This window comes from Nerophis ophidion, linkage group LG08 (assembly GCF_033978795.1).
Source record: "Nerophis ophidion isolate RoL-2023_Sa linkage group LG08, RoL_Noph_v1.0, whole genome shotgun sequence".
NCBI classification, from domain to species: domain Eukaryota; kingdom Metazoa; phylum Chordata; class Actinopteri; order Syngnathiformes; family Syngnathidae; genus Nerophis; species Nerophis ophidion.
Genome location: NC_084618.1, coordinates 13,098,329 through 13,111,560, shown reverse-complemented (window position 1 = coordinate 13,111,560; position 13,232 = coordinate 13,098,329). Strand labels below are relative to the sequence as shown.

Below are 13,232 nucleotides of genomic sequence, written 5' to 3'. Positions count from 1 at the left end.
GAGGTCACATGACATGTTGTTGTTGTTTTTTTTGTACCGTATTCAGCGGCAGCTTCTTTTTTGGTGTTTGCGGCTACAATGCTTGGTCAAGTGTGTGTGTGTGTGTGTGTGTGACACAGGTGGCTTCTTCTCACCACATCACGCTTTTATTTGCCTTTTCTGCACACCATGCCAGCCATTTTATTAGGGACAGTTAAAGGCCTACTGAAATGAGATTTTCGAATTCAAACGGGGATAGCAGGTCCATTCTATGTTTCATACTTGATCATTTCGCGATATTTTTGCTGAAAGGATTTAGTAGAGAACATCGACGATAAAGTTCGCAACTTTTGGTCGCTAATAAAAAAGCCTCGCCTGTGCCGGAAGTAGCAGACGGTGTGCGCGTGATGTCACGGGTTGTGGAGCTCCTCACATCTGAACGTTGTTTACAATCATGGCCACCAGCAGCTAGAGCGATTCGGACCGAGAAAGCGACGATTTCCCCATTAATTTGAGCGAGGATGAAAGATTTTGTGGATGAGAAAAGTGAGAGTGAAGGACTAGAAAAAAAAAAAAGAAGAAAAAAAAGGACAAGGGCAGTGGGAGCAATTCAGATGTTATTGTGTGTGTGTGTGTGTTTGTACGTTTTACTTATGCAACCTCGCTGCAGTCAAGTGTGACAGCAGTAAGCGCATGGAAATTATTTTTTATTTTTTTTGCTGCTTTCAAGGCTTTAAATGTGCAGAAATTACCACGAAAAAAACAAAACAAACAAAAAAAAACACTGGTTGTCATAGCAGTCACCTATATGCCCCCTAGTGGCTGTGAGCGGTCATCCGCCTGGCGGTGACATTATTGTGGGTCCGGGCTTTTTGAAATATTATTTTTCAAAATAAGTATGTTTTATTTTGTTGATTTTTATTTTAATGAATGTATTCGTGTTATATTTCAAGGTAAAATAATCATACAGAGACACATTTAGTAAGTTGAATTCAGGTGGGCTAAACACATCAGGATTATTTTAGCCTGCTTCCATCCATCCATCCAGTTGCTGGAGCCTATCTCAGCTGCACATGGGCAGAAGGCGGTGTACACCCTGGACAAGTTGCCACCTCATCGCAGGGCCAACACAGATAAACCGACAACATCCACACTCACATTCACACATTACGGCCGATCAACCTATCCCCAAGTGCATGTCTTCGGACTTTTTAAAATGTTTATTATTGAAGCAATCTGATTGTTAAAGGATTTAGGGGATTTCTGGTCACTTGTGAGGGCACCAAAGGGACTTATGTGTGTGTGCCGATGTGTTAAGGTACTGTAAATGGATTTTACTTTTTAAAATGTTTATTATTGTAGCAATATAGTTGTTAATGTTAAGGATTTGGGGGATTTTTGGTCACTTGTGAGGGCACCAAAGGGACTTATGTGTGTGTGCCGATGTGTTAAGGTACTGTAAATGGATTTTACTTTTTAAAATGTTTATTATTGTAGCAATATAGTTATTAAAGTTAAAGATTTAGGGGATTGATGGTCACTTGTGAGGGCACCAAAGGGACTTATGTGTGTGTGCCGATGTGTTAAGGTACTGTACATGGATTTTACTTTTTAAAATGTTTTTTTATTGTTGCAATATGGTTGTTAGGGATTTAGGGGATTTATGGTCATTTGTGAGGGCACTAAAAGGACTTACGTGTGTGTGTGCCGAGGTGTTAATGTACTGTAAATGGATTTTACTTTTTTAAATGTTTATTATTGTAGCAATATGGTTGTTAAAGTTAAAGATTTAGGGGATTTATGGTCACTTGTGAGGGCACCAAAGGGACTTATGTGTGTGTGCCGATGTGTTAAGGTACTGTAAATGGATTTTACTTTTTAGAATGTTTTTTTACAGTAGCAATATGGTTGTTAGGGATTTAGGGGATTTATGGTCACTTGTGAGGGCACTAAAAGGACTTACGTGTGTGTGTGCCGAGGTGTTAATGTACTGTAAATGGATTTTACTTTTTAAAATGTTTATTATTGTAGCAATATGGTTGTTAAAGTTAAAGATTTAGGGGATTTCTGGTCACTTGTGAGGGCACCATAGGGACATATGTGTGTGTGCCAATGTGTTATTGTACTGTAAATGGATTTTACTTTTTAAAATGTTTTTTTTATTGTAGCAATATGGTTGTTAAGGATTTAGGGGATTTATGGTCACTTGTGAGGGCACCAAAGGGACTTATGTGTGTGTGCCAATGTGTTAAAGTACTGTAAATGGATTTTACTTTTTAAAATGTTTATTTATTGTAGCAGTATGGTTGTTAGGGATTTAGGGGATTTATGGTCACTCGGGAGGGCACTAAAAGGACTTACGTGTGTGTGTGCCGAGGTGTTAATGTACTGTAAATGGATTTTACTTTTTTAAAATGTTTATTATTGTAGCAATATGGTTGTTAAAGTTAAAGATTTAGGGGATTTATGGTCACTTGTGAGGGCACCAAAGGGACTTATGTGTGTGTGCCGATGTGTTAAGGTACTGTAAATGGATTTTACTTTTTAAAATGTTTTTTTATTGTAGCAATATGGTTGTTAGGGATTTAGGGGATTTATGGTCATTTGTGAGGGCACGAAAAGGACTTACGTGTGTGTGTGCCAAGGTGTTAATGTACTGTAAATGGATTTTACTTTTTTAAATGTTTATTATTGTAGCAATATGGTTGTTAAAGTTAAAGATTTAGGGGATTTATGGTCACTTGTGAGGGCACCAAAGGGACTTATGTGTGTGTGCCGATGTGTTAAGGTACTGTAAATGGATTTTACTTTTTAAAATGTTTATTATTGTAGCTATATGGTTGTTAAAGTTGAAGATTTAGGGGATTTATGGTCACTTGTGAGGGCACCAAAAGGACTTATGTGTGTGTGCCGATGTGTTAAGGTACTGTAAATGGATTTTACTTTTTAAAATGTTTATTATTGTAGCAATATAGTTGTTAATGTTAAGGATTTGGGGGATTTCTGGTCACTTGTGAGGGCACCAAAGGGACTTATGTGTGTGTGCCAATGTGTTAATGTACTGTAAATGGATTTTACTTTTTAAAATGTTTATTATTGTAGCAATATGGTTGTTAAGGATTTAGGGGATTTATGGTCACTTGTGAGGGCACTAAAAGGACTTACGTGTGTGTGTGCCGAGGTGTTAATGTACTGTAAATGGATTTTACTTTGTTAAAATGTTTATTATTGTAGCAATATGGTTGTTAATTTGAAGGATTTGGGGTATTTCTGGTCGCTTTTGAGAATACATACATTAATATATGTGTATATATATATATATATATATATACACATATATATATACACACATATATATATGTATATATATATATATATATACATATATATATATATATACACATATATATATGTATATATATATATATATATATACACACATATATACATATACACATATATATATATATATATATACACATATATATATGTATATATATATATATATATATATATATATATACACACATATATATATATATATATATATATACACATATATATATCCATCCATCCATCCATCCATCATCTTCCGCTTATCCGAGGTCGGGTCGCGGGGGCAGCAGCCTAAGCAGGGAAGCCCAGACTTCCCTATCTCCAGCCACTTCGTCTAGCTCTTCCCGGGGGATCCCGAGGCGTTCCCAGGCCAGCCGGGACACATAGTCTTCCCAACGTGTCCTGGGTCTTCCCCGTGGCCTCCTACCAGCTGGACGTGCCCTAAACACATCCCTAGGGAGGCGTTCGGGTGGCATCCTGACCAGATGCCCGAACCACCTCATCTGGCTCCTCTCGATGTGGAGGAGCAGCGGCTTTACGTTGAGCTCCTCCCGGATGGCAGAGCTTCTCACCCTATCTCTAAGGGAGAGCCCCGCCACCCGGCGGAGGAAACTCATTTCGGCCGCTTGTACCCGTGATCTTATCCTTTCGGTCATGACCCAAAGCTCATGACCATAGGTGAGGATGGGAACGTAGATCGACCGGTAAATTGAGAGCTTTGCCTTCCGGCTCAGCTCCTTCTTCACCACAACGGATCGATACAACGTCCGCATTACTGAAGACGCCGCACCGATCCGCCTGTCGATCTCACGATCCACTCTTCCCCCACTCGTGAACAAGACTCCTAGGTACTTGAACTCCTCCACTTGGGGAAGGGTCTCCTCCCCAACCCGGAGATGGCACTCCACCTTTTTCCGGGCGAGAACCATGGACTCGGACTTGGAGGTGCTGATTCTCATTCCGGTCGCTTCACACTCGGCTGCGAACCGATCCAGTGAGAGCTGAAGATCCCGGCCAGATGAAGCCATCAGGACTACATCATCTGCAAAAAGCAGAGACCTAATCCCGTGGCCACCAAACCGGAACCCCTCAACGCCTTGGCTGCGCCTAGAAATTCTGTCCATAAAAGTTATGAACAGAATCGGTGACAAAGGACAGCCTTGGCGGAGTCCAACCCTCACTGGAAACGTGTCCGACTTACTGCCAGCAATGCGGACCAAGCTCTGACACTGATCATACAGGGAGCGGACTGCCACAATAAGACATTCCGATACCCCATACTCTCTGAGCACTCCCCACAGGACTTCCCGAGGGACACGGTCGAATGCCTTCTCCAAGTCCACAAAGCACATGTAGACTGGTTGGGCAAACTCCCATGCACCCTCAAGAACCCTGCCGAGAGTATAGAGCTGGTCCACAGTTCCACGACCAGGACGAAAACCACACTGTTCCTCCTGAATCCGAGGTTCGACTATCCGGCGAAGCCTCCTCTCCAGTACACCTGAATAAACCTTACCGGGAAGGCTGAGGAGTGTGATCCCACGATAGTTGGAACACACCCTCCGGACCCCCTTCTTAAAGAGAGGGACCACCACCCCGGTCTGCCAATCCAGAGGTACCGCCCCCGATGTCCACGCGATGCTGCAGAGTCTTGTCAACCAAGACAGCCCCACAGCATCCAGAGCCTTAAGGAACTCCGGGCGGATCTCATCCACCCCCGGGGCCTTGCCGCCGAGGAGCTTTTTAACTACCTCAGCGACCTCAGCCCCAGAAATAGGAGAGTCCACTACAGATTCCCCAGGCACCGCTTCCTCAAAGAAAGACGTGTTGGTGGGATTGAGGAGGTCTTCGAAGTATTCCCTCCACCGATCCACAACATCCGCAGTCGAAGTCAGCAGAACACCATCCGCACCATACACGGTGTTGATAGTGCACTGCTTCCCCTTCCTGAGGCGCCGTATGGTGGTCCAGAATCGCTTCGAAGCCGTCCGGAAGTCGTTTTCCATGGCTTCCCCGAACTCTTCCCATGTCCGAGTTTTTGCCTCCGCGACCGCTAAAGCTGCACACCGCTTGGCCCGTCGGTACCCGTCCACTGCCTCCGGAGTCCTATGAGCCAAAAGAACCCGATAGGACTCCTTCTTCAGCTTGACAACATCCCTCACTGCTGGTGTCCACCAACGGGTTCTGGGATTACCGCCACGACAGGCACCAACAACCTTGCGGCCACAGCTCCAATCAGCCGCCTCGACAATAGAGGTTCGGAACATGGTCCACTCGGACTCAATGTCCCGCACCTCCCTCGTGACATGTTCAAAGTTCTCCCGGAGGTGTAAATTCAAACTCTCTCTGACAGGAGACTCTGCCAGACGTTCCCAGCAGACCTTCACAATGCGTTTGGGCCTGCCAGGTCTGTCCGGCATCCTCCCCCACCATCGCAGCCAACTCACCACCAGGTGGTGATCGGTAGAAAGCTCCGCCCCTCTCTTCACCCGAGTGTCCAAAACATAAGGCCGCAAATCCGATGACACAACTACAAAGTCGATCATGGAACTGCGGCCTAGGGTGTCCTGGTGCCAAGTGCACATATGGACACCCTTATGTTTGAACATGGTGTTTGTTATCGACAAACTGTGACGAGCACAAAAGTCCAATAACAAAACACCACTCGGGTTTAGATCCGGGCGACCATTCTTCCCAATCACGCCTCTCCAGGTTTCACTGTCGTTGCCAACATGAGCGTTGAAGTCTCCCAGTAGGACAAGGGAATCACCCGGAGGAGCACTTTCCAGTACTCCCTCGAGTGTACCCAAAAAGGGTGGGTATTCTGAACTGCTGTTTGGTGCGTAAGCACAAACAACAGTCAGGACCCGTCCCCCCACCCGAAGGCGAAGGGAAGCTACCCTCTCGTCCACTGGGTTGAACTCAAACGTACAGGCTTTGAGCCGGGGGGCAACCAGAATTGCCACCCCAGCCCGTCGCCTCTCACTGCCGGCAACGCCATATATATATATATATATATATATATATATATATGTATATATATATATATATATATATATATATATAGCCCGGCCTCTGGTAAAAAAATGTTTAACTAAATGAGGCCCCCGGGTCGACAGCGCTAAGCAACAAGCCAAAGCCGGCAGCTCGTTGTCCAGCACGACTCTCAAGGCGCCGGCAAGGGAGCTTTACCAACAAACCAATCGCACTGTTCGTCAGCAGTACAGCATCGCCGTTAGAGACTTCAACCAAATTTATTCAAGACTTGTCTGAAATCTGTCAGTGCGACATCTTGTAAAATCAGCACCGGCTGAAGCACTTGGCTTGGAAACAAGCAGTCAAACACTATTTTTCATATCAATGCGCTTTTTTTAAATTTTTATTGCTGTTGTCCTGTCCAGCTACTCATATTATTTTTGTCGACGCCCACATTTGCTGTACAGAGTGACTTTACAAAAGACAAGAGTGTGATTCAATTAATCCCAAACAGCTCAGATTAGCCAATCTAATCTAATGTAACCAGCAAGTGCTGGACACTACGCGGATATTACAACGGGGAATGTAAAGATAATAATAATAATAATCCTAATTTGTACGTAATCCGTAATGAAAAGGCGTGCTCGGGCCACACCATTAGGTACCCTCGCGGGATGTTAGATTCCCGTTCCTGTGAACAATGAGTGCAGGAATAAGTGTGCATGCCTTTCCTGCCAGCTGACCTCATTTGAAGTCATTGCTCATTAGTGCCGCACACACCACACACACACACACACACACACACACACACACGGCGGTCAGAGATTGGCGAGCAGCTAATGGGATGACAGGTGGCGGCTAATCCCCGGGCCGAGCGGCACACCCACACGGGCCTCTCTCACGCACGATCCATGAGCACACTTTTTCACGCCACAGGTCGTGGAGTCGTCGACACGCACCACCCTGGGTTGGAGAAAAGACGTCGTCTCGGCATGGAAGGAATGCGAGGAGGAGGAGGAGGACAGGACGCCGTTTAGGGCTCAGCAAGGCGTTGGCTTCAAGGTAGGGGAGTGCGCGAAGACTCGTAGGAATCCCACCTTCGTGGTGTTAAGTGACGTGTCCTGATGTCAGGTGGTTGCCACGGCGATGAGGCCCGCGCGACCCTCCTCCGAGACCTACCAGTCGGTGTGCTGCACGGCCAGTCCGTCCGTGTCCTACTCCAGCCTGTCCGGGCTGGACGAGCCCGGCGACCGGATGCCCATTTTTTCCCTCTCCAAGAGCGCCGTGGACGTCGTGACGGCGTCGGGCCCGGCGTGGACCGGCATGGCCCTGCGGCGCAGCTCCAGCGCCACATTGCCCGCCGAGCCGAACCCCTTTGGCTCATCACCGGAGAAGACCCAGAACGCGAGCGGGCGCTGGAGCCGGTGCAGTGCCGACGTGCGTAGCGGCAGCAGCACCCCCAACACGGTGGTGTGGGGCGGCGGGGGGTCGCGCCCCTGCAGCCTCACGCGGGACGCCACCATGACCTCCTCGCCGTTCATCTCCCCCTTGATGACGCCCACTCTCCCGTCCGTGGATCTTTGCTCCTCGTCTTCGCCAGTCACAAGTAGGGCACCCCGGCAGGAAGACCACCCGGCATCTCCACGCCACCTTGACGCCGCGCCGTCCTCAAAGCGCTTTTTCCGGGTGACAAGCAAAGAAGAGGACGCCTTCCTGAACGACCGCATGCTTTATTTCCAGTACCCCTCGCCGATGGCGTCCTCCGTGGGGTCCTTAACCCCGGCGTCCTTCCTGTCCCAGACGGCGCTGCGAGGCTCAGCCGACAAAGAGCGGGATCAAGATGCGGGAGTCCACCTCCAGTTGCCATGGCAACCGGGCCAAAGTCCAGGCCGAGGCGGGAGGCCGGCGCTGGTCTCCTCCGTGAGTGACTCGCTGCTGCGCGAAGGTTGCAGATGCTGCAGAGGCGGCGTCAAAAAGGAGCGAGGGACCATGACGCCCTGGCGGGAGGTGGCGGACGCGGCCGTGCAGACCCTCTCCCCCGCCGGCTCCTGGTGGGACCTCCGCAGGAACACCTCTCACACGGGCTCACCGTCCCTCCTGGGCTCGCCGCCCGGATCCAGGCTGAACCTGAAGGCCTCGATAGGGTCCAACTCCAACCTGGTGTCGCCTTCCTCCAGCATGTTCCCCGGCAGCAACGGCGAGGACGAGGCCTCCGCTTCCGGGAACGATCCGGAGCGCAAGAGGTCCTGCCTGAAGGTCCAGGGGGAGGAGAAGGACGAGCCGGGCGGGAGGAGGAGCAGCATGAAGCAGGTGCAGTGGGACGAGGACGGCTTGACCTGGGACGTCCACGGCGCCTCGGTGGACCCGCAGGAGCTGAGCGCGGCCATTCAGAAACATCTGGAACTTCACACCAGCCCCGACCCCGCCAAACGTCCCTCGGCGAAGAAGAAAGCGCCCAAACCTCCGTCTCCTACCGAGGCCACGCCGCCCGGAGGCCAGTGGAAGGAGGACACGGGCGGGGGGCGGGAGGAGGCGAGCGGATCGGGAGGAGAGGACGAGAGCTTCCCGAATTCGCCCGCACGTGGGAGCGGAATCGTCCGGAAGAGGAGTGTGATGAGGTCGCTGAGACCAGGGTGGTGCGGGGGGTCCAGAAAGGAGGACTAAAACAAAATGGCCACTTCTCTCCTGCTGTCGAAAATAAACTTAATGTAACCCGATGACGCCTTGCTAAGTGTTTACAAATGCAAGTTTTACTATAATATATTTTAATATATTTTGGTACGCATCTTACAATTAGCATTTAAGCATGCAAACATTAGCACTACTGTAGCTTCATTTGATCTAATTTAGAATAGAATAGAATAGAAAGTACTTTATTGATCCCTGGGGGAAATTCAGCAGGTGTATTGTCATATAATTTGGTATTTTATCAATGCTAACTGTAAACATGCTATTGTTAGCATAGTACCGTTAGCATGCTAGCGTTTTAGCTCATTTTGCTCATATTACTTGACGCTATCTGAAAAGTGTGCTAACTGTTAGCATTCAAGCTAATTTTGTATGTACACACCTCAGTCATATTTTTGTACTTGATGCATGCAAATGTCAGGTAGGTTGCAACATTGTTTGTCAACACTGTCTGCTCTCATTTTCTTGCACATTTCACCCTCTGCTACACTCTGTCCTCCTCCTGTCTAGGCCTGCTATGTGTGTGTGTGGTCATTAATGACCACACACCATACATCCCCTCTACACATTTCTATTACATATAAAAAAGTTCGGGTCCACTGGACCCGGGGCTGATAGAAGTGTGGAAGTTGATGTTCTGTGTACCACACACACACACACACACACACACACACACAACAGCAACAGGTCTAGACAAGAGGAGGACAGAGTGTAGGTACGCAGAACATCAGAGGGTCAAATGTGCGAGAAAATGAGAGCAGACAGTGTTGACAAACAACGTTGCAACCTTGTGTGGGAACCGCAGGTGCAGCAACACAAAAGAAGAATCCCTGTGGGATTTGGAAACTGGCAGGGAAATTCTCCGTGCAACGTTCATATTGTTGTTACTCAGCCAGCGTTTGTGGGTCCGATGCACCCGTTGCATTTTGTGGCTTGTAATGCCTCACAATCAAACACTTTTATGATAAAATACTGAACAGATGTTTATTGGGATCAGGTAAACAACTGTTCCCACACAAGGTTGCAACATTGTTTGTCAACACTGTCTGCTCTCATTTTCTCGCACATTTGACCCTCTGATGTTCTGTGTACCTACACTCTGTCCTCCTCCTGTCTTGGCCTGCTGTGTGTGTGTGTGTGTGTGTGTGTGTGTGTGTGTGTGGTCATTAATGACCACACACCAAACACAGCCCCTACACATTTCTATTACATATAAGAAGTTTGGGTCCACTGAACCCGGGGTTAATAGAAGTGTGGAAGTTGATGTTCTGTGTACCACACACACACACACACATACATACACACAACAGCAGCAGCAACAGGCCTAGACAGGAGGAAGACAGAGTGTAGGTACACAGAACATCAGAGGGTCAAATGTGCGAGAAAATGAGAGCAAACAGTGTTGACAAACAATGTTGCAACCTTGAGTGGGAACAGTTGTTTACCTTATCTCAATAAACATCTGTTCAGTATTTTATTATAAAAATGTTTGATTGTGAGGCATTACAGGCCACAAAATGCAACGGGTCCATCAGACCCACAAACGCTGGCTGAGCAACAAAAATATGAACGTTGCACGGAAAATTTCCCTGCCAGTTTCCGCATCCCACAGGGATTCTTCTTTTGTGTTGCTGTACCTGCGGTTCCCACACAAGGTTGCAACGTTGTTTGTCAACACTGTCTGCTCTCATTTTCTCGCACATTTGACCCTCTGATGTTCTGCGTACCTACACTCTGTCCTCCTGTCTATGCCTGTTGCTGTTGTGTGTGTGTGTGTGTGTGTGTGTGTGTGTGTGTGTGTGTGTGTGTGTGTGTGTGTGTGTGTGTGTGTGTGTGTAAGCATGTGCGTGTGGTACACAGAACATCAACTTCCACACTTCTATTAGCCCCGGGTCCAGTGGACCCGAACTTCTTATATGTAATAGAAATGTGTAGAGGGGGTGTATGGTGCGTGGTCATGACCACACACACACACACACACACACACACACACACACACACATAGCAGGCCTAGACAGGAGGACAGAGTGTAGGTAAGCAGAACATCAGAGGGTCAAATGTGCGAGAAAATGAGAGCAGACAGTGTTGAAAAACAATGTTGTAACCTTGTGTGGGAACAGTTGTTTACCTTATCCCAATAAACACACACACACACACACACACACACACACACACACACACACACACACACACGCACACACACACAGCAGGCCTAGATAGGAGGACAGTGTGTAGGTAAGCAGAACATCAGAGGGTCAAATGTGCGAGAAAATGAGAGCAGACAGTGTTGAAAAACAATGTTGTAACCTTGTGTGGGAACAGTTGTTTACCTTATCCCAATAAACACACACACACAGACACACACGTAGCAGGCCTAGACAGGAGGACAGTGTGTAGGTAAGCAGAACATCAGAGGGTCAAATGTGCGAGAAAATGAGAGCAGACAGTGTTGAAAAACAATGTTGTAACCTTGTGTGGGAACAGTTGTTTACCTTTTCCCAATAAACATCTGTTCAGTATTTTAACATAAAAGTATTTGATGGTGAGGCCTTAAAAGCCACAAAATGCAAGAGGTCCATCAGACCCACAAACGCTGGCTAAGTAACAACAATATGAACACCACACAAGGGTTATTTTTTCTAAATGAGGTATTTGTCAACAGTTTCATGAAACTTGTTGAACCACAGCGAGGAGCTTTGAGCATTGATGAACGTGCACATTCTGCCGGGCCCACAGTCGCTGGTGACTTCCACTGTGCTCATTGTCTGGTTTATTTTCACAGCCACAACGTGGACTTCCCCGCTTATTTTCCCACCTTAAAGGGCTACTGCACTAGTGCTTCTATTTCAGGGTTTCTGCTATTCTCAGCAAATCTAATTGGAATGTGTTTTAAGGACATGTAATGCTGCAGATAGTTATACTATATCAGGGGTGTCCAAAGTGCGGCCCCGGGGGCCATTTGCGGCCCCCCACACATTCTGCAAAAATTGCAAAATTGATAGTATTGCAAAAATAAAAATAAAACATTTAAAAAAAGTGGAATGAGGTGAAATCTAATGAAAAAAGTGGCAATGTTGACACAAAGCTGCCATGCAGGCAGTTTTTTTTATTCCTTCGGTCTTTATTTTCTTTTTTTTTCCATGTTCAAAAAGGGGAATAAAATCTATGTTGTAATGAATAATTACTTAAAAATTACCACTTTAAAATGTTTTATGTGGAAAAAATATTGCATATGTTGTGTGGTTGCCATATAAAAACATCAAAGTTTTGACAGAAGAGCATAAAACAAACAAAATAATAGTTCAAACTTGTTATGGTTTTGCTGTGTAATGTTTTGTTGGATTGATAACATTTTTTTTTAAATAAATAAATAATAAATTAAAAAAATCTATGTTATAATGAATAATTACTTAAAAATTATCACTTTAAAATGTTTTATGTGGAAAAAATATTGCATATGTTCTGTGGTTGCCTTATAAAAACATCTATGTTTTGATAAAAGAGCATAAAACAAACAAAATAATAGTTCAAACTTGTTAAGGTTTTGCTGTGTAATGTTTTGTTGGATTGATAAAAAAATTAAAAATAAATAAATACAAAAATAATAAATACAAAAATCTATGTTATAATGAATAATTACTTGAAAAATATCACTTTAAAATGTTTTATGTGGAAAAAATATTGCATATGTTGTGTGGTTGCCATATAAAAACATCTAAGTTTTGACAAAAGAGCATAAAACAAGCAAAATAATAGTTCAAACTTGTTATGGTTTTGCTGTGTAATGTTTTGTTCGATTGATAAAAATAATAAATAAATAAATAAATAAATAAATAAATAAATAAATACATCCGTTATAATGAATTATTACTTAAAAATTATCACTTTAAAATGTTTTATGTGGAAAAAATATTGCATATGTTGTGTGGTTGCCATATAAAAACATCAAAGTTTTGACAAAAGAGCATAAAACAAACAAAATAATAGTTCAAACTTGGGGTTTTGCTGTGTAATGTTTTGTTGGATTGATAAAAAAAAAAAAATAATAATAATAAATAAAAAGATCTATGTTATAATGAATTATTACTAAAAAATTATGACTTTAAAATGTTTTATGTGGAAAAAATATTGCATATGTTGTGTGGTTGCCATATAAAAACATCAAAGTTTTGACAAAAGAGCATAAAACAAACAAAATAATAGTTCAAACTTGGGGTTTTGCTGTGTAATGTTTTGTTGGATTGATAAAAAAA

The 13,232-nt window shown here is 45.0% G+C and overlaps 2 protein-coding genes across 3 annotated transcripts in view; one reads left to right on the top strand and one right to left on the bottom strand.

Moving 5' to 3' along the window:
- syt15 (synaptotagmin XV) overlaps nt 1-13,232 on the bottom strand; it is a 34,113-nt gene that overhangs the window by 10,332 nt on the left and 10,549 nt on the right. Inside the window, exon 1 of one of the 2 annotated variants that reach the window (XM_061907713.1) lies at nt 38-93. The exons of the other annotated variant lie outside the window; for it this stretch is intronic. The gene's annotated coding sequence lies outside the window, so the exon portion shown is untranslated. Of the gene's footprint in view, nt 1-37; nt 94-13,232 lie in introns of those variants that run through there. 2 annotated transcript variants of the gene reach the window in all.
- LOC133557023 (uncharacterized) lies at nt 7,186-9,490 on the top strand. The gene is made up of 2 exons (XM_061907308.1): nt 7,186-7,353; nt 7,423-9,490. The coding sequence occupies exon 2, from the start codon at nt 7,438-7,440 to the stop codon at nt 8,953-8,955; it is 1,518 nt and encodes a 505-aa protein (XP_061763292.1). The 5' UTR covers nt 7,186-7,353; nt 7,423-7,437; the 3' UTR covers nt 8,956-9,490.